The 20,471-nt window shown below is 42.1% G+C and overlaps 2 protein-coding genes across 2 annotated transcripts; both read right to left on the reverse strand.

The window, feature by feature from the left end:
• Nucleotides 1–796: 796 nt before the first annotated feature.
• Nucleotides 797–6,449, reverse strand: LOC306974591 (cholesterol 24-hydroxylase-like). The gene is made up of 15 exons (XM_079571903.1): nucleotides 6,264–6,449; nucleotides 6,110–6,190; nucleotides 5,954–6,035; nucleotides 5,783–5,856; nucleotides 4,907–4,993; nucleotides 4,703–4,841; nucleotides 4,510–4,620; nucleotides 4,242–4,404; nucleotides 3,185–3,250; nucleotides 2,919–2,991; nucleotides 2,734–2,818; nucleotides 2,195–2,305; nucleotides 1,836–1,924; nucleotides 1,677–1,743; nucleotides 797–974 (listed from the first exon to the last, which is right to left on the reverse strand). Exons 1-15 carry the CDS (start codon nucleotides 6,410–6,412, stop codon nucleotides 825–827), a joined length of 1,527 nt encoding a protein of 508 aa, XP_079428029.1. The 5' UTR covers nucleotides 6,413–6,449; the 3' UTR covers nucleotides 797–824.
• Nucleotides 6,450–9,377: 2,928 nt separating this feature from the next.
• Nucleotides 9,378–15,929, reverse strand: LOC306974592 (cholesterol 24-hydroxylase-like). The gene is made up of 15 exons (XM_079571904.1): nucleotides 15,710–15,929; nucleotides 15,554–15,634; nucleotides 15,391–15,472; nucleotides 15,242–15,315; nucleotides 14,656–14,742; nucleotides 14,452–14,590; nucleotides 14,263–14,373; nucleotides 14,000–14,162; nucleotides 13,679–13,744; nucleotides 12,533–12,605; nucleotides 12,375–12,459; nucleotides 10,278–10,388; nucleotides 10,117–10,205; nucleotides 9,976–10,042; nucleotides 9,378–9,603 (listed from the first exon to the last, which is right to left on the reverse strand). Exons 1-15 carry the CDS (start codon nucleotides 15,856–15,858, stop codon nucleotides 9,457–9,459), a joined length of 1,524 nt encoding a protein of 507 aa, XP_079428030.1. The 5' UTR covers nucleotides 15,859–15,929; the 3' UTR covers nucleotides 9,378–9,456.
• Nucleotides 15,930–20,471: the final 4,542 nt, after the last annotated feature.

Consider the following 20,471-nt stretch of genomic DNA (forward strand, 5'->3'; position numbering starts at 1 on the left):
TCAATTATCATGAGTACGAGGGCAGTGCTTAATTTGATCCCCCGTTTGGGGGAACGCATTATCCCCAATTCAATTTTTTTCAGGGTAAAGGATCCGGGAAATATTTTGGAGGATCAGGCAAAGCATTTATCTGACATAGTAGTGTCTAATGAGAGTGTTCCGGAAAATGTTTTGGTCTGTTCCGCCAATACATCACATCAGACCAAAAGTGTTCCTGAAAATGCAAATGTACAAATTAAGCTCTGTACGAGGGTATGGTAAAACCAGGCTAGTGTAACACCAGTGTGGTAATTTTCACAAATGTCACAGAAATTGAATGGAACAGATAAAATGTGCATTTATTCTTTCTTTGTGATTCACAGGCTTCTTCAGTTCCAGTGTGGCATTAACAGATAAACTATTCATTAATACAAAATAAAGTTATTGGCAATTGATTTATAATTGTATATCAAAAGCTATTAAAAATGTAAGACGTAGCAGCATAACAGGATTCAAGGCTTTTGTGCAACCACGTATTATCATGATACTATTTTATTAATTATTTTATTAATTAATTGAGCTCAGTTGCCATTTGGACCAGATGATATAAAACAGGGTCACATTTATATAGAGCTTTACAACATACATTTGACACTCAAAGCACTATTTATTGGGTAAAATTCTACACAGAGTTGCTTTACGATACTATTATTTGACATGAAACAAATTCAGTGGTATTTAATTTAGAGTTTTATCAAAAGCTATTAAAATGCAAGTTGTAGCAGAATTACAGGATTCAAGGCAAAGGTCTGTTTTGTGCAAACACGTATTGTCATGATACTATTTTATTCATCGGAGTGTCTATGTTTGATGGTGCACAGGACTCCACTCTTTGGTCTGAGGGTGAAAGTGTCCAAAATGTCAAAACTCTGTCCCGGGACAAGGGTGAAGTCAAACCTTTGGATCAGTTTAGCCATCACCACTTTGGCCTCCATCTGTGAACAACCACATACATAAACATTTACAATCAGGGGCAGATTAATAACATATTTCAGCACCATTCACTTGCCAGTATATAGATTGGTTTGACAGTTGTTCAGCTTTTCCAATTGTAAATAAAACATTCCTGAGCCAAAACCAACCTTATCTTTTATCTTTACCTCTTTGAAGAGTAAAACCTGCCTTCAGTCAGTAATGTTACTTGCAAAGGATATAAGGCAGTCAGCTTCGTTGCCCTTTAGAAGATGTCTCCATAAAACGTGTCAGTTCTCTCTTGTCTCACATTATAAACATGCTGATCAAGGCTCAGGGGTATCAACACTTTATTGTTTACGGGACATTAAGGATTTTTAAGCTAAACAGCGAGAGTGTCTCGGATCTGTATGTTTTTTATGCTCAGGTTTAAACCTGGTTAAAAACGTAGTCACTGGTTACACAGGCTGCAGTATACACATGTATTTATAAGCATAGTTCTGCTTTGTCACAATACAGTACAAATGGCAATACCTTGGGGCCAATACAATTTGCAAGCACACAGTATTAAATGGAAGGGCAATACTGGATCTTAAATAAATTAAAAAAGAAAGTTTGGATTTTGAGTAAAGTTTGGGAACTCCTGCTCAAGAGAAATCATCGGACCAAGGGAGTTCTACCTTCTTCTTTTTCCTTCCCATAATAGAAAATAATGAACGACGTACCTGGGCAAAATTCAGTCCGAGACATGAGCGATGTCCAAGTGAAAAGGGGTAGTAGCAGTAGTAGGGCCTGTGCATTGGCAGAACACGAGTTAACTTAACAGCAACAACTCTTGTTTTTTTGTTGTAACTTGATTGTTCCCCTGTGTATAAAAGACTTACTTGGGAGCGTCTGGGTGAAATCTTTCCGGGTCAAACTTGAGCGGGTCTTTGAAGAATTTCTCCATTCTGCTGGATACAAAGGAGCTAAACTGAGAAACAAATGAAAAAGAAAGAAAGCAGATATCTAAGTTTTGAATTTTTTCAGCATTGTTTTGGATATTAGTTACTGTACAGATAATACTTGAGAAACTAAAGCTGTGAACATTTGATTAAGAACTACTGACTTTATATTTTCATGGCACTGAAAAACACAGCTATGTAAAGTTTACTAGGGAAGTTTTTTCAATAGCACTTATCCGTTTTTGCAAATGAACTCTTCAATATATAGTATATGCTAGGATATATAAATGCTTTGCTACAATAGCTGCTACTCCTCCGGGTATGTGGATGCCGTCAATCACGATGTCTTCAGGAATATTGCGGGTTGTCCCAGGAGCTGTTGCGTAAAGCCTTAGTGTCTCTTTTAGAATCTGAAAAAAAAACAAGGAGTTGAAATGTGGCATAAACATAATAATGGAATATTATGTTTTTTAATTAGTAGAAGAAAGATTCATGCATCTTGCTGAGCAATGTATGAAAAAAACTGAGGTAGGCGTTTGAGAGTTTACTGAGACTTGTACAAATTACTCAAACACAACTCCAGGTTTGTTTGGATAATTGACTCTTTAAAGAAGCCACAGTGAAGTAGAGGGATGTGCAGAGAAAGAGGTAGCAATGCTTATCACTCTGCTATTATCATCTGACCAGGTGTACAAGGGTCCTTTGCAACCTAACTTTAAACTGCTCACCTCCCAAGTATTAATTGCAATTGCAATGATGTCAGTTTTTCCCACAACTGGTTCACGATTTAAAGATTAAACTGATCGGGACCAAATAAATGAGAAAAGCAATTTCTTACCTGTGAAAGATACGTCAGGTTTCCCAAATCGTCATAACTGACGTCCCTCTTCATTCCTAGAACTTCATCGATCTCCTGCCTCAACCTTATAGAAAGAAAAATACATATACCATTATATATATATATAATATAATATACCCTACATATTTATTTGTCTTCGAGGTTTTGCTTGTAAACGTTCTTACTTTTCAAGTACATCAGGATGTCGTCCCAGTTCCATGACGCAAAAGGCAAGTTGATTAGCTGTTGTCTCCTGGCCTACACAATTAGAAAAATTTAGATTTCTTATTATTATTTACAATAATTTTATGTATGAAGTTTCCCTCAACCCCTGCAGCCCTCGATCGTGTACCTATTGGTCATATTGCTTCATTCTGTTTAGATTGTCTGTATGTGCTTTACACGTGATAGAAATGGCAATAACAACAACTGTACTAAAACATTTTCCCACCTGCAATGAAGAAAGTGACAAAGTTGTCTATCATGACCTCTTCATCCTCTTTGGTCATGCTTTCCTCTGGAATAACAACAGTTACTTGTTATATAACTCTTGAAAGTTCTGGATAGTATAAGCTTTTGTTTTGTGTTTTGATCGAGAGGCTGAAGTCTCAAGGAGCTTGTCCTCAAGTCCAAGTCCAGCAAATTAAGCAAATGCATTCATGGGATCACATTTTCCTCCAGCTGATTTTTTTGACAGTGTTGCTAATTCTGTTGCTGATTGTAAGGAATAACATGTGCCTGTTTATTTGACATGCTACAGGAAGTCAAGTCTTGACTTGAGTCATTAGCAACAGCTGACTTCAATACAAGTGACAACTTTCCAGCCAAGCGGCTGAAATGAGTTTCCTTCGCAGGGTGGCTGGGCGCACCCTTCGAGATCGGGTGAGGAGCTCAGTTACCCGGGAGGAGCTCGGAGTAGAGTCGCTGCTCCTTCCCGTCGAAAGGAGCAGCTGAGGAGGCTCGGGCATCTGTTCCGGATACCTCCTGGTCGCCTCCCGCGGGAGGTGTTCCAGGCATGTCCTAGTGGGACAAGGCCTCGTGGACCCAGGACACGCTGGTGGGACTATGTCTCTGTGGCCTGGTGTGGCCTCGGGGTCAGAACAGCTGGAGGAGGTGTGGCCTCGGGGTCAGAACAGCTGGAGGAGGTGTGGCCTCGGGGTCAGAACAGCTGGAGGAGGTGTGGCCTCGGGGTCAGAACAGCTGGAGGAGGTGTGTGTGGATCGGGAAGTTTGGGCATCTCTGCTGAGACTGCTGCACTTTGTGTTAATTTGGTTAATTTACACTGTTAAAACCACTACGATGATATCGACTACGATTATTGAATACTACATTTAATGAGTCTTCTTGTCACAATTTTGAAAGTTTTATTGCTAAAGTCAGAGAAAGATTTCACTGACTCAGAATCTGCTGTGGTGCAAATGTGCAAGAGGAAACATAGATTCACAGTAAAACTATAAGTGCATCAAATGAAAATAAACCGCTTGTTGCCTTTACACTAGTGTTCTCACCTTGTCCGGCTGATTTGATGATTTGTGTGAGAATATCTTTGGGCACGTTTTCTCCATTTTGCATGGCTTTTTTCCTCTCATTGATCCACTGAGCTCCAGTCGTGCGCAGCAGCCGACAGGCCTCTCTAACCTCTTTAACAAAAGCTCTGTTCTTTGGATTGTACTGAAAAACAAACAGGAGGATCACACATATTTTAATTAAGCCACATTGAGCCAAAGTTTATGTGATGCCAAGGTATGAACAAGCACAAATCATCAAACAGAATACCTCAAAAACTATGTTTCTTAAATGTTTTACAAGTCCAAGCAAAACTGTCTCAATGGCTCTTGGGAAAGGAGAACTTTTGTTCAGGAGGTCCAATTCAACACCAAATGCCACCTGAGAAAAAGAAATAACAAAATCTGCATTTAAATCAACATCTGTTGCTTAATAAACTATTCGTATGTGATTTGGCTCATGCCTTCGCAATGACATCCATGGTGACACAGTTGAGCAGTTTGAGCATGGACACTTCAGTCTTGTTTTCAGCCTCCTCTGACAGTTTGTCCATCAGTTTCTCTGCTCTCTCGTTGAATGTGCCCATCAGACCTCTCAGGAACCTGTATTTACAGATTAATGGTGAAACCAACAGCCATAAATATTGTAGAAATATTGAAGTCCTTACAAGCTGCTGAAGGCGGGGTCCATGATGCGTCGATGTTTGTACCAAAGGTCGTGGTCAATTACTGTCACCAGCCCATTTCCCATAAACCTGTGCATGAAGGCCAAGGTCGGGGGTTAAGTTTATTTTTAAAGCACATTTAAAAGACAGCACTGCGGCAAAGTGTTTTCCACAATCAAGAAAGCAGAAAAAATCTAAACATTACTAAAGGTATAACATCACCAAAAACAATAAAGCAGGAATGAAATAGGAATGAAACAAAGAAATACGACATTTTAAAAGACCTACCGTATAATAAAAACATCTGTAGGAATGACACATTTGTGGCTCAGTGCGAATTAAAAGCCAGTGAAATGAAACTGTTTTCTACAGAGATTTAAACCTCTCCACAGAGGAGGCAGCTCTGATGGTCAGAGGGACAAAGGCTCGGTCTCCTCTTTACTCTGGACTTTGAGCATTATTTATGATTCCTCCTTATGATTTAACTATGATAAATGTAAATATGTGTTATCCACCTTTGCTTTGATGTCAATTAGTTTCAAACAGACACCTCCTGGATTTGTATTATTATGGGCCAAAGTTACAGTGAACACACACGTTTCAATATTCCCTATATTATATATATGTATGTATGTACGTATGTATGTATGTATGTATGTATGTATGTATGTATGTATGTATGTATGTATGTATGTATGTATGTATGTATGTATGTATGTATGTATGTATGTATGTATGTATGTATGTATGTATGTATGTATGTATGTATGTATGTATGTATATATATATATATATATATATATATATATATATATATATATATGTATATATACTATTGAGAGTCAAATCAAATAAATATAAAGGACTCAGGAGCAATACCTTTCTCCGAACAGATTAAAAATACCCCTGTGGAAGTTTTTGTCTTTGCTGTACTTCGGAGACATGAGGATTTCCTGAAACACAGCACAGTTCACTAAACAAACATGAATGGATGAATGGATGAATGAATGAATGAATGAATGGAGCCTGTTTCACCCATGTCCAGTTCACCTTTGTCGCGTTTGGACACGTAACGAAAATGGTCACAGCGTGTATCAAGTTCAGCCTGTACACGGGCCCGTACTTCTCTGACCTGGAGATAATGTTGCAGCCCGTGAGCATTGCTTTGCCTAACTCTGTGTCTTACCTCGCCATGTCTGTGCTTACCACTCGATACATTTATCATAGATGAGCTTATCATCATCCCTTGCGAACTTCATAAAAGTCGAAAAATGCCCGAAGATAAAGCTATAAAATAAAAAACACTCAGTTATCTTTGTATTGGCTTGTGCGTGAACTGTAACGTGCTCATTTCTCTTACCTGTCTCGCGGTGGTCCAGGGATGTGATCATACTTCATGTGCACGTATTTAATGTATGCGCAACAACAAAGAAACGCCCCCAAAAGCAAAAAGAGCAAGAAGTAAAACACGGGCGTTAACCATCCCACCAACACACTGACCACCGCCATCGAGGACCGTTTCTCTAGCACAAAGTGAAGCAGAACGCGGAAACGCAGCGAATTTGGAGAAGGAAAGGGGTCAGTGTGAGGTCGGTGTCCTGAAATGATCTGTCAACTCATGGTCGCAAGAGGGCGCCAAAGTACAGCATATAAAGTTACACGCCTGTTAGGCCTGGCAGGTTCAGCCCACCCTCACCAACTGTTCTGGGGACATTGTTTCTTGGGTTGGGGAGTTGGAGTAAGATGAGCCACGTTCTGCTTTGGTGGTTGTTGTGTAGAAACAGTAGATATAAATACATAGTATAAATACATACGCAATTTGACTATTTATATAATATTTTGGGATGATTTCTAGTTGTTTGCATCTTCAAAATCCGTCTGGAATATTTGGTTTTAAAGATGTTGTTCTTCAAAACAAAACAAAAGTTGCCTTGTGGCTCATTTTAGGTCAGGAGGGGGGGATTTGAACCAGGTCTGGTGGTTCAACTTGAAGCACCAAAAAACAAAACCAATTTTCATACTTTAAAAAAATACAATAATTCAATATAAAATTTCATTTTCAATTTGCTTGTCTCTATTAGGCCCAGACCCAACAATACACAATGCAAAAACGATAGAATTATATAGTTTGCTATGTCATTGTTTCTTATGGAGCAGAGGAGGCTCAATTTACATCAGTTTTACTTTTGAAAACACCAAGATAGTTGTGTTTATTTAAGAGGAAATCTGCCCATGCTTTTAATCTGCTTTTATAACAAACAAGATGACTAACCAACATGAGGGAAAAATGGACCAAGATGTAGCTATTTGTTTTTTTGTTTTTTATCTGGCCAAAACTTAGCCAATGTTTTTGTCTGGCAAGTTCATATCATTTAAAGATAATATCGTACATAAAAATAAAAATGTTTTATTATCAAAATAAAAGGGTGTCTCATCTAACCACTGGCTCGACTTACCCCTCTCCCCCACTGAAGGCTCTATAAAATAGCCTATTTAAATGAATCTTGTTTTGCACACATTAATGTGTTTAACAAGTTTAGGTGAACCTCAGATCCTGGTCGTGGCACACTGGACCAGCTCAATACCCTTCATCGGGTGCTCGAGGGTTCGTGGGAGTTCGCCCAACCAGTCCACATGTGTTTTGTGGATCTGGAGAAGGCGTTCGACCGCGTCCCTCGTGGTGCCCTGTGGGGGGTGCTCCGGGAGTATGGGGTCCGGGGCCCTCGTGGTGCCCTGTGGGGGGTGCTCCGGGAGTATGGGGTCCGGGGCCCTCTGCTAAGGGCTGTCCGTTCCCTGTATGACCGCAGCAGGAGCTTGGTTCGCATTGCCGGCAGTAAGTCAGACCTGTTCCCGGTGCGTGTTGGTCTCCGCCAGGGCTGCCCTTTGTCACCGGTTCTGTTCATTACTTTTATGGACAGAATTTCTAGGCGCAGCCAGGGGCCGGAGGGTGTCCGGTTTGGGAGCCTCAGAGTCTCATCTCTGCTGTTTGCGGACGATGTTGTTCTGATGGCTTCAACGAACCAGGACCTTCAGCTGCTCTGGGGCGGTTTGCAGCCGAGTGTGTAGCGGCCGGGATGAGGATCAGCACCTCCAAATCCGAGGCCATGGTTCTCCTTCCCCTCTTCAGGTCGGTGGGGAGTCCTTACCTCAAGTGGAGGAGTTCAAATATCTCGGGGTCTTGTTCACGAGTGAGGGACGGATGGAGCGTGAGATCGACAGACGGATCGGTGCGGCGTCAGCAGTGATGCGGTCGCTGTATCGGTCTGTCGTGGTGAAGAGGGAGCTGAGTCGGGGCGAAGCTCTCGATTTACCGATCGATCTACGTTCCCACCCTCACCTGTGGTCATGAGATTTGGGTCATGACCGAAAAGACAAGATCGCGAATACAAGCGGCCAAAATGAGTTTCCTTCGCAGGGTGGCTGGGCGCACCCTCCGAGATCGGGTGAGGAGCTCAGTTACCCGGGAAGAGCTCGGAGTAGAGTCGCTGCTCCTTCACGTCGAAAGGAGCAGCTGAGGTGGCTCGGGCATCTGTTCCGGATGCCTCCTGGTCGCCTCCCGAGGGAGATGTTCCAGGCATGTCCTAGTGGGACAAGGCCTCGTGGAAGGCCCAGGACACGGTGGTGGGACTATGTCTCCGAGCTGGCCTGGTGTGGCCTCGGGGTCAGAACAGCTGGAGGAGGTGTGTGTGGACCGGGAAGTTTGGGCATCTCTGCTGAGACTGCTGCCCCCGCGACCCGGCCCCTGATAAAGCGGAAGAAAATGGATGGATGGATGGATGGATGGAAGTTTAGGTCACACCTCCATTTATGTGGACACTTTGGCTGAAATGCGGCATGGTAAAAGAGGTGAGCCATACCCATACAAAGGTGGAGGAAAAAAGTCCCCTGTTCACTTAATCACTCTTTGGACTGGGTAACATAAATAAATGAGCCATGCAGGCCTGGAAAAGAAGAAGTGGCAAAACAGATTTGCCTGGGTGTCAAATCTGGAAAACAAGATAACCTAATGAAAAAATTGGGGGGGGGAGGGGTGTAGTTTTTCAAATTTGACATTTTGAGCCAATAGGAGCTCAAAAATGTGTGACAAAACTTAATTGACCTTTGAATCCCCCATCCCCACTGACTCTTCTGTCCGACAGTGTTGTACATCGGGTTAAACGTAGAGCCTATGTCTGTTCGTGTGTCCACCACTTATGAGCCACACCAGGACCACTGGACGTTTCCAGTTGTCACCTTTGCGATTTGCATTTGGGATAGTTTTAGTTGAGTTGTGGCTTTGTTTGAGCTCAGTTGCCATTTGGGCCAGATGATATAAAACAGGGTCACATTTATATAGAGCTTTACAACATACATTTAACACCCAAAGCACTATTTATTGGGTATAATTCTACACAGAGTTGCTTTATGATACTATTATTTGACATGAAACAAATTCAGTGGTATTTAATTTAGAGTTTTATCAAAAGCTATTAAAATGCAAGTTGTGCCAGCATTACAGGTTTTAAGGCAAAGGCTTGTTTAGTGCAAACATGTGTTGTCATGATACTATTTTATTAATCGGAGTGTCTATGTTTGATGGTGCACAGGACTCCACTCTTTGGTCTGAGGCTCCCAGTATCCACAATGCCAAAACTCTGTCCCGGGACAAGGGTGAAGTCAAACCTTTGGATCAGTTTAGCCATCACCACTTTGGCCTCCATCTGTGAACACATACATAAACATTTGCCACCAGTGGCAGATTAATCAAATATTTCAGCACCGTAGCTACTACTTGCCAATATGGACATTTATAGATGTCCTAGTTTGTGAACCTGTTGTGAACCTGTTCTCAAACAATGGCAATAAATACTATTCTCATTCTGATTTGGCAGTTGCCGGCTGAATCTGGTTTAAAAGCCTAATTACTGGTGACACCGGCTGTTCTATTTAAGGCTTGTTTGAAACAATCATATGCACAAAAATCCACATAAATATGGTATATTTATAAGCATAGCTCTGCTATAATTACAAGTAACAACACCCCTACTATTTAAGTATATCACTATAAGGCTGGAAAAATATAATGGACGTACCTGGGCAAAGTTCAGTCCGAGACACGAGCGCGGTCCAAGTGAAAAGGGGTAGTAGCAGTAGTAGGGCCTGTGCATTGGCAGAACAGGAGTTAACTTGACAGAAGACAACTCTTTCTCTTGATTTTTCCCGCTTACACTTACTTGGGAGCATCCGGGTTAAATCTTTCCGGGTCAAATTTTAGTGGGTCTTTGAAGAATTTCTCCATTCTGCTGGATACATAGGAACTAAACTAAATGAATAAAAAAAGAAATAAATGTAATATACATACAGTATATATTTAAATGTATAAATGCTTCACTACCGTAGCTGTTACTCCTCCGGGTATGTGGATGCCGTCAATCACGATGTCTTCAGATATATTGCGGTTTGTCCCAGGAACTGTTGCGTAAAGCCTCAGTGTCTCTTTTAGAACCTGAAAGAAACCAAGGAGTTGAAATGTGCCTAAAAGAGAATAAAGAAAGAAAGAAAATAGGAATTATAGGCCCCCCTGGAACCACCACCTTAACGTGGTGGAGGGCTTTGAGCGCCCGAATGATCCTGGGGACTATGTTGTCAGGGGATCGTACCCCTGGTAGGGTCTCCCAGGGCAAACAGGTCCTAAGTGACGGGTCAGACATAGAGCGGTTCAGAAGCCCCTTATGAGAGACCAACAGGCCCAGTTAGAACCGTGAGGCCGTCCTTCTGTGGACCCACCACCTGCAGGAGGAGCCATAAGGGGCTGGTGCAAGGTGATTTGGGCAACTTCAACAGCTGCTCCCACAACCCGGAAACAGACAAGTGGAAGAAAATGGATGGATGGAATTACAGGCACATAATGGTTTGTAATTACCGTAAATTCTCTAATACTGGCCTGTATTCCATTAGCGGCCGGGTCTCTGACAGAGGCCGGGTCTCTGACAGGGGCCGGGTCTCCGACAGAGGCCGGGTCTGCGACAGAGGCCGGGTCTCCGACAGAGGCCGGGTCTGTGACAGAGGCCGGGTCTCCGACAGGGGCCGGGTCTGCGACAGAGGCCGGGTTCGTGGCTGGCGGAGGCAAATTAAAGCCGGTCTCTAAAACAGGCCGGGGCTTTTATTAGAAACTATAACAGTAGAAATATTCCCCATGTTAGGAGTTTGTCTCATACTGGTGTAAATGAAAACTCACGTGCAGGAAGTAACAAACTGAACCCGGGCCGAGGGGGACGCTGCGGAGGAGCTGATCCCAGCGTAACTTTGACACAGATTTAGTCACTTTTCAAACCTCCTGTGACCATATTTGGAAACAGGGCAAATGTTGTGTGACCCTCCAGGGTTTTAATAAAGTCTCCATCGCGTCTTCAAAGCACGTCCAGCTGCTCCGTGTGCAGGTCAGTCCCATGCCTCAAAATAACTCCTCCCATCAGCGCGAGCGTCTCGTCTTCTCTCGGGTCAGTCTCATGATCGATCACAAACACAAACGCTCCGTCTAAACTCGCCTTTTACACAAGATAACAACAAATAATCCGGTCCGGTAAAAACGAAACAGAAACCTGCAGTGACACTGATGTCAAAGCTCCGCTAACAGCAACGAAACACTTCCTGTTGTCCCGACAAAATAAAAGGCGTCAATGTTCCAGCCGCTGGGAGAGGGTTTGAAATGTTACTTAATAAATTAACCTAATATTTTAGGTGCAAATGGACACAAATCTCGTTTTTCTTCGTTTTCCTGGTCGTCCGTTTTGCTCAAATAGAAATAAAGGCCTGTCTCTAATTGTGGCCTGGTTCCGATAAAGGCCTGGTCCTAGATGTCCTTGAGTAAATAAAGGCCCCGGCCTATATTAGAGCATTTACAGTAGTATGGGAAAATGCATGCATGTTGCTGAGCAATGTTTGGAAAATGGAGGTGCCACAGTACTTTGAAGAGTTACCACTGGAGATTCAAACATGTGCTCAACACACAACTCCAGGTCTGTTTTTTATAATAGTCTTTTTGGAGAAGCCACAGTGACATAGAGGAGAGAAAGAGTCAGCAATGTTTACCACGCTGCCATAATCTTCTGACCATCCCACGTCTGATTTCTAAGAGTTGTACAATCTCATCTCAAACTGTTCGCCTCCTCAATGTTTACATGACAAGCATCTCTCTCATAAACAGTTTTTGGCTCCGTCTTCCTACTTGTTTTGCTCTGTTTGGTGTTACTGTGAGGCACATTGAGTTGTCAAGTACATGAAATGTGCCATATAAATAAACTTGCCTTGCCTTGCCTTGCCTTGCCTTGCCTTGCCTTGCCTTGTTTAAATCAGCTGACCAGACACGTCCCAGCATCATCACGTGGCAACCTCTGAGGGAGGCCACAGAAGATCTAATGAACCTAATTGGACAATTGTTCCATAACTCACCCTGAATGGGACAAAATAAATGAGAAAATAAATGTCTTACCTGTGAAAGATACGTCAGGTTTCCCAAATCGTCATAACTAACGTCCCTCTTCATTCCTATAACTTCATCGATCTCCTGCCTCAGCCTTTAGAAGATAAAGAAATATACCTGCTATATTTCATTGTCTTCTAGGTTTTACTTGTAAATGTTCATCTTACCTTTTCAGTACATCGGGATTACGTCCCAGTTCCATGATGCAAAAGGCAAGTTGATTAGCTGTAGTCTCTTGGCCTACACAATTTGAAAGATTATTATTATTTTACAATAATTGTATTTATTTGTTTTTTAAGTTTCCCTCTAAGGTTAAGGTAAGGTTAAGGTGTACTTTATTGTCCCCGTGGGGAAATGTGTCCTCTGCACTTGACCCATCCTTCGATGCCGCTGGGGAAACATGCAAGGATGTGGAGCCGGGCTAATGATCAGAATCACCTGGCTGGAGAATTCAACTATTGTACATGTTTTTAGTCGTAGGGGAAATTAGAGTACTAAGAGGAAACCTAAGTAGACATGGGGAGAACTCCACACAGAAAGGCCCCATCCAGGCGAGAATTTAACCCGGAACCTTCTTGAGTTGTGGCACCAGCACAAACCACTGGACCACTGCAACCCCTTCATGCTATTTTAGCCATTCCAAAGTAAAGTATAGGCATTCATATGATATATTGTACCTCTACCACTATGGAGCTGGAGCACTAATTTTTGTGATAAAAATAAGTATTTTCTGGAGGTATTCTTCGACCCCAGAGTCCAGAGTAGGTTAGAAAGAGCTCCTTCACAACTTTTGGAGCAAACATGACATCTGTTCAGACGCTCAAGGGGTGCGTTTGTTTTCTCTACAGGGGCAGCGCGGACGAGTCAGGCACTTCCTTTTTTTTTTTTTCTTACGACAGAAATAATGAAAAAGCTGTTTTACAAATTCAAATCAGAGGACGTTGAGCACTTCCGTTCCACTCTGACGACACAACTGAGCATGTCAGTCGTTGATCAGGAGAGGGCGGAGCCTCAGAGAGCAGGATTCACGAGGGTGGCAGAGAACTGCGTGAATGAAGTCAAAAACCACTCTGGGGGAGTTTTTGATAAGGAAATAACAAAAAAACATGGTCAAAAGATCAAAAATTGTGTGATTTTGCATGAAATAGGACCTTTAATGATGTTTAGATTGTCTGTATGTGCTTTACACATGATAGAAATGACAATAATAACAGTTTGCCAAGGTAAAATTAAACTTGGTAATCATTTTTCATGAAATTGTGTAATGAAATAAGTATAAGTATAGTATTATTATTACAAAAACATTTTCCCACCTGCAATGAAGAAAGTGACAAAGTTGTCTATCATGACCTCTTCATCCTCTTTGGTCATGCTTTCCTCTGGAATAACAACACCGTTACTCTGTGTTCATTTACTTTGGTTTTGTTTTTCTCATCGAGAGGCTGAAGTCTCAAGCCCTTTTTTCTAACTAACCAAATGCATTCATGGGATCACATTTTTCTCTAGCTGGATTGTTTTACAGTCTTACTAATGTGCTTGTCTATATCAGGAGTTACAGGAAGTCAAGAAAATAAACTGGCTGATAAAGCCCAACTCATCAGTCTTACAGTCGTCAGTGGCCGTAGTGTTCTCACCTTGTCCGGCTGATTTGATGATTTGTGTGAGAATATCTTTGGGCACGTTTTCTCCATTTTGCATGGCTTTTTTCCTCTCATTGATCCACTGAGCTCCAGTCGTGCGCAGCAGCCGACAGGCTTCTCTCACCTCTTTAATGAAAGCTCTGTTCTTTGGATTGTGCTGAACAACAAACAGGAGGATCACACATATTTTAAATAAGCCACATTGAGCCAAGGTTGATGTGACGCTGTGAACAAGCACAAAACATCAAACAGAATACCTCAAAAAATATGCTTCTTGCATGTTTTATAAGTCCAAGCAAAACTGTCTCAATGGCTCTTGGGAAAGGAGAACTTTTGTTCAGGAGGTCCAATTCAACACCAAATGCCACCTGACACAAATAACAAAATCAGCATTTAAATCAACATTTGTTGCTTAATAAACTATTCGTATGTGATTTGGCTCATGCCTTCGCAATAACATCCATGGTGACACAGTTGACCAGTTTGAGCATGGACACTTCAGTCTGGTTTTCAGCCTCCTCTGACAGTTTGTCCATCAGTTTCTCTGCTCTCTCGTTGAATGTGCCCATCAGACCTCTCAGGAACCTGTATTTACAGATTAATGGTGAAACCAACAGCCATAAATATTGTAGAAATATTGAAGTCCTTACAAGCTGCTGAAGGCGGGGTCCATGATGCGTCGATGTTTGTACCAAAGGTCGTGGTCAATTACTGTCACCAGCCCATTTCCCAAAAACCTTTGCATGAAGGTCGAGGGTAAGTTTATTTTTTAAAGTACATTTTAAAACAGACAGCAGTGCTTTCCACAATCAAGAAACATTAGAAACATCACTAAATGTCTAACATCACTAAAAACAATAAAGCAGGAATGAAATAGGAATGATAGAAACAATGTTAAGAAATATAACATTTTAAAAGGCCTAGAATAATTATGACACATTTCTAATTCAGCACAAATTAAAAGCCAAACTGTTTTCAACATGGATTTAAAACTCTCTACAGAAGAGGCAGCTCTGATGGTCAGAGGGAGACTTCCTCCTTATATGATTTAACATATGATCATGTAAATATGTGCTATCCACCTTTGCTTTGATAAGTTTTCAACAGACACCTATTGGAGTTTTATCATGGGAAAAATTTACAGTGAACACACACATGCGCTCTTTTCATTATCTCCCATCATTCCCTATTGAGTGTTAAATCAAACAGCCTAAATATGCAGGAGGAATGTTATACCTTTCTCCAAACAGATGAAATATTCTCTTATGTAATTGTTTGTCTTTGGTGTACTTCGGCGACATGAGGATTTCCTAAAACACAGTACAGTTTATAAACAAGCATGAACATGAATGAATGTATTTGACACATGCCCCAGTCCAGCTCACCTTTGTCGCGTGTGGACACGTGACACAAATAACCACAGTGTGTAGAAAGTTCAGCTTGTACACGGGCCCGTACTTCTCTGACCTGGAGATAATGATGTAGTTTACGAGCATTATATAAATGAGAAACATAGATGGGCCTACTGGTCACCAAGACTGTGCTTACCACTCTATAAATTGATCAAAGACGAGCTTATCATCATTCTTTGTCAGCTTCATAAAAGTTCCAATATGCCCGAAGATAAAGCTACAAGAACAAAACACTTGTGAGTTTACTTTGTTTTGGCTTGTGTGTGAATTTGTTTTGCCTCATTTCTCTTACCTGTCTCGCGGTGGTCCAGGGATGTGATCATACTTCAGGTGCACGTATTTCATGTATGCACAATAACCCAAAAACGCCCCAAAAAGCAAAAAGAGCAAGAAGTAAAACACGGGCGTTGACCATCCCACCAACACGCTGACCACCGCCATCGAGGAACGTTGTCCTGGGTCAAAGTGAATTAGAACGCGGAAACGCAGGGAAATAGGATAAGGGTGAGGGTGAGGTCAGTGTCCCATGATCTGTCCTGTCCACTGATGGTCGCAAGAGGGCGCCAAACTACACAATATACGGTGTTCCTGATATCACCAAGTAATTAAGAGTCCTGGGTCAATGTGAAAGTTGTTTGTCCAGGACCATGGTTAGGGTTAGGGTGATTGGCTGGCTGTAGCATTTGTCCAGGGCAAACAACTTAACATTGATCCTGGACTCTTAATTACCTTGTGATATCAGATTGACCAAAAAAGTTAATTGACCTTTGAGTCCTCGATCCCCTGCTGACTCTTCTGTCTGACAGTTATTGTTATGGTTTTCTGTGGATCTAAATGTTTCAGTGTTGTTTAAAAGGGTCACTTGGTAGTTCAGTGTAATATGTGAACAGCTAGGGATACCAAAATACGCCATGTGGTATAAATATGAAATTGAAAATTGAATATAATTGCCCGGGATTTTATGTAGTGTCCGTAAAGGGAATATTTATGGCGACACAATGGTGGCAATTAATGGAAAAATGAAGTGTTTTGTGGCGCATTATCCAAAACAGATAAACCATGAACACATTTCTTTTGTCTTGAAGACGTGTAGTGTCCGTAACGCTCTGTTCAGCACATAATATGGACATCATACACTTACAATGGTACCTTTTTGAAAGGCTCTTTACTTCATGAAATTTAGATTTCTGAAAACAGCCCATTCTAAACATCAAGGCAACAACAATAAAGTCTAAATTGAAAGAGGGTCAATTTTTCAAGCAATATTTTGTTGTTACTTTGATTTTATTTATTTATTTATGCAAGGACAGTGCATATTAACATAACAGCTCGACTGTAAAATATGCCAGAGTTAGCCAAAAGGCTAGTTTTCATCTGTAGTCCTCGGCCAGATGTGCAGCAGGCACCCTGGAAATGGGTAAAACAAGTTATCACAAAAATGATCACATGGCAAAATACAATAAACATCAGATTTGCTGCAGCAGCAGGAATAAGACACCAAAACAAACATGCAACAAAGAGTTCATGCGCGACAGAGCTGAAGTGAGAATGCAGGAGGCAACACGAGGAAGCACAAGCAGGAGTTCATGAACAACTAGAGTCAGTTAGATAAAAGATACAGTCAATACAGATTAAAAGAGACAGTCAATAACATTAGTCAGTTATAATAGAAGGTGTAAAAAAGAAAGTAATCATTAAAATGCAGCAGTATTGGGATTAGTTAAGAAGGACCTGCAAGACGACTCAAGGAAGCGGCGGCAGACGTTCAGAGCTGGCATGTTTGTTTGCTCAGGAGCCAATGTTTTAATGATGAACGGAACATGTTATAACTATTGATTTCTCTGATTGTTGTTGGGATGTTGTTCCAATCTTTTGAAGCTTTAACAGAGAAAGCTGACTGACTAAACGCAGTTTTCCTGAGTGGAATGACACAGTCTCCTCTGGATGTTCCTCTAGTGAGGCGACTGGTGTCGGACCTTACAGGTCAGACATTCATTAAGAGGTGGAGGAGCCAGGCCATGAAGGATTTTAAATGCTAAACACATATTTGTGAACTTGATAAGATTTTCCCAAGTTAATAAATTGTATTTTGACAGAATATTGCACAATCAAGAAAGCGGAGCAAATGAAAACATCACACCACCAAGCAAGAAGGAAATAGGAAATATAGAAACAACTGGTAGATTCATAAGATTTTCAAAACCTATACTTGCAGAATGTCAGGCTCAGTGTTAATTAAAATGAAGTGAAGTTACTCTGTGTTTTCAACAGAGGTTTAAAGCTCCACAGAGGAGGCAGCTCTGATCAAAGGGACAACGGCTTGGTCTCCTCTTTAATCTGTTTGTTTAAAATAAAATATTCACCATCATTGTTCAGGCCTCCTTTTATGGTTTTGCTTATTCATACGTTTGCTTGGATTTTTATTATGGGCCAATTTACAGTGAACATACACATGCTCTCTTTTCATAGAGCCTATCCCTCATCATGCCCTCATCATTCCCTATTGAGCGTCAAAGCAAATACAAATGCAGGAGGGCTTTACCTTTCTCCACACAGGTTAAACACTCTCCTGTGGTAGATTTTGTCTTTGGGGTACTTCGCAGACATGAGGACTTCCTAAAACACAGCACAAACCAACATGAACAATATACCAGTGGATGTATTTGACACATGCCCCAGTCCAGCTCACCTTTGTGGCGTGTGGACACGTGACACCAATGACCACAGTGTGGAGAAGGTTCAGCCTGTACACGGGTCCGTACTTCTCTGACCTGGAAAGGGTTGTAGCCGATGAGCATTTTCTCCCTTTTTAATCGAGAATAGCTCATGGTAGCGTATACTTACCATCCTTTAAATGTATCAAAGATGAGCGTGTCATCCTCCCCTGCAGCCTCCATAAAAGCTCCATAATGCCCTAAGATAAAGCTATAAAAAAGACACTCATAGGCCTAAGTTTTCTTAGTGTTGGCCCTGCTTTGCCTCATGTAACTCACCTGTTCCGCGGTGGTCCCGGGATGTGATCATACTTCATGTGCATGTATTTAATGTACGCGCAATAACCCAGAAACAGCGTGAAAGGCAAAAAGAGCAAGAAGTAGAACAGTGGAGTTGACCATCCCACCAGCACGCTTAGCACCGCCATCAGGAGAGCATCCACCGGACAGACATCACAAACCAAATATATAGGCTGCCGGTACAGGGTCAGTGCGAGGGCGTGTGCGTCGGTGGTGCCAGCAAAGTTCTGTCAACTTCATGTCCCTAACGCGCGTGAGTCACGGAAGTGTGACATTTGAACACCCGTCACAGAGGCTTTCACGGGGCTGCCGCAGCACCAGTTCAGGGATGCTGGGGGGGAATTGCTTAATCACTTAATATATGACCAGTCCACATTCTTAACCCCCGCCTGTTCGGCTTTCCCTAAATCAAAAAGCCCTCAAAAGACCCACACAACTGATCTGAATGTATCTTTTCCCGCGCTTTATTGCCTTGTTTGGTTGCATTTTCATCCTCGTTTTTGTCATTCTTTTCATGTTGAATTTACATTATTGTCGGTTTATTTTCACCTCGTTTTTGTTGCCATTATGACGCTTTTTTCAAGTTTTGATTTGCCTAAAGCCAAACTGGAGAAAATCTGCTCAGTTTAGGCGGGGGTTAAGAGGTTGTACCATCAATGTAGGCAAAACCCTGGAGGGAAGGTAGGTCAAGCTCAAGGACACAACGACAGTGGAGAAGCTGAGATTAGAACCTCCAACCTCCCGATCTCTGACGCGGTCGTACCCGTTTTGTTTTTATTTTTTGGACAAATTTTACACAAATTGTACTGAACTGATCAGAACATTAGTCATGCCCTTTTCTCTTACGTAATTTCGCACTTTTAGGATAAGATCTTGATCAGTTTCTGCCTTCTTTAAATCCATGGTAAGTCTGTCAGGGCTGAGTGTCCTGTGTCAGCGCGCATGGCTCTCTAAAAAAAAAAAACATACTACTCAACTCAGTCGCAAGAGGGCGCCAAACTACAGCACATTTACAGTAACTCATCAGGCCTGTGTGTGGCCGTGGCCATAGACCGCGCACTGGCAGGAAGCGAAACTGTCCTTGTCTTTTTGTCTCCAATGCTGTTGATGTGGGTTTTTTAATCCGCTCTGGTCACGCTTGCCTGGGTAAGTAATAAAACACAGAACGGTGACGTACACAAGCCCAGGCGATGATAAAGATCCTGTTTTTGAAGTCATTTTATCAACGGTATTTTGTTTCTTCACGAGGCAAGCGAAGCAATGGCACATGGGCGCAGCTACGTCCGCCCTTTTTTAGCTCCTAACCATCATTTCCCGTGCGCTCGTGCCGATTTAAATATCCCGCGTTAAACAGATCAGCGTCACCGGCTCCATAGCTCAGTGGTTAGAGCACTGGTCTTGTAAACCAGGGGTCGCGAGTTCGATCCTCGCTGGGGCCTGGGCGTGTTCATTTTCACAGTTTTATATTTCAGATCCATTGTTTTAATCACGGATTCCTACATGTAACAATTCGATCGGTTTTAATAGTAGAAGGAATTTACACACATTCTGAATAGAACCTTCAGCTTCCCTTTACTGAGCGGCAAAAAACAATCAGGTGTAACAGGCCAGAGTATACCCCCATCCAGACTACACCCGGGGTTAAAGGGGCCTAGGCTATTTCATACCCCGGGTATAAAATGGCCTAGGCCAAAATATACCCCGGGGTATATTATGGCCTAGGCCATTTTATACCCCCCCAGGCCAGATTACACCCCCAATTATAACAGTAGTTTAGGGTGATAGAGTGGGTTGTCCTATAACCAGAAGGTTGGTAGTTCAAATCCATGCTCCTGCAGGTACAGGCTGTTGTTGTGTCCTTGGGCAAGACACTTCGCCTACCTATGCATGAGTGAGTGAATGAGTGAAGGTAGTGAGTGAGTGAATGAGTGAAGGTAGTGAGTAAATGAGTGAGTGAGTGAATGAATGAAGGTAGTGAGTGAGTGAATGAGTGAAGGTAGTGAGTGAGTGAATGAGTGAAGGTAGTGAGTAAATGAGTGA

The sequence above is a fragment of the Gobius niger genome (assembly GCF_951799975.1).
Source record: "Gobius niger genome assembly, chromosome: 15".
NCBI classification, from domain to species: Eukaryota; Metazoa; Chordata; class Actinopteri; order Gobiiformes; family Gobiidae; genus Gobius; species Gobius niger.

Bases quoted from the DNA above. Each gene is read 5' to 3' on its own strand.
- LOC306974592 (XM_079571904.1), bottom strand. From the start codon at position 15,858: ATGGCGGTGGTCAGCGTGTTGGTGGGATGGTCAACGCCCGTGTTTTAC. The intron at 14,743-15,241 runs GTATAACATTCC...CTTCATGCAAAG, and splicing joins TTTCATCTGTTTGGAGAAAG to GTTTTTGGGAAATGGGCTGG. The intron at 14,591-14,655 runs GTAAGGACTTCA...CTGTAAATACAG, and splicing joins GACCCCGCCTTCAGCAGCTT to GTTCCTGAGAGGTCTGATGG.
- LOC306974591 (XM_079571903.1), bottom strand. From the start codon at position 6,412: ATGGCGGTGGTCAGTGTGTTGGTGGGATGGTTAACGCCCGTGTTTTAC. The intron at 4,842-4,906 runs GTAAGGACTTCA...CTGTAAATACAG, and splicing joins GACCCCGCCTTCAGCAGCTT to GTTCCTGAGAGGTCTGATGG. The intron at 4,621-4,702 runs GCATGAGCCAAA...TCTTTTTCTCAG, and splicing joins CCATGGATGTCATTGCGAAG to GTGGCATTTGGTGTTGAATT.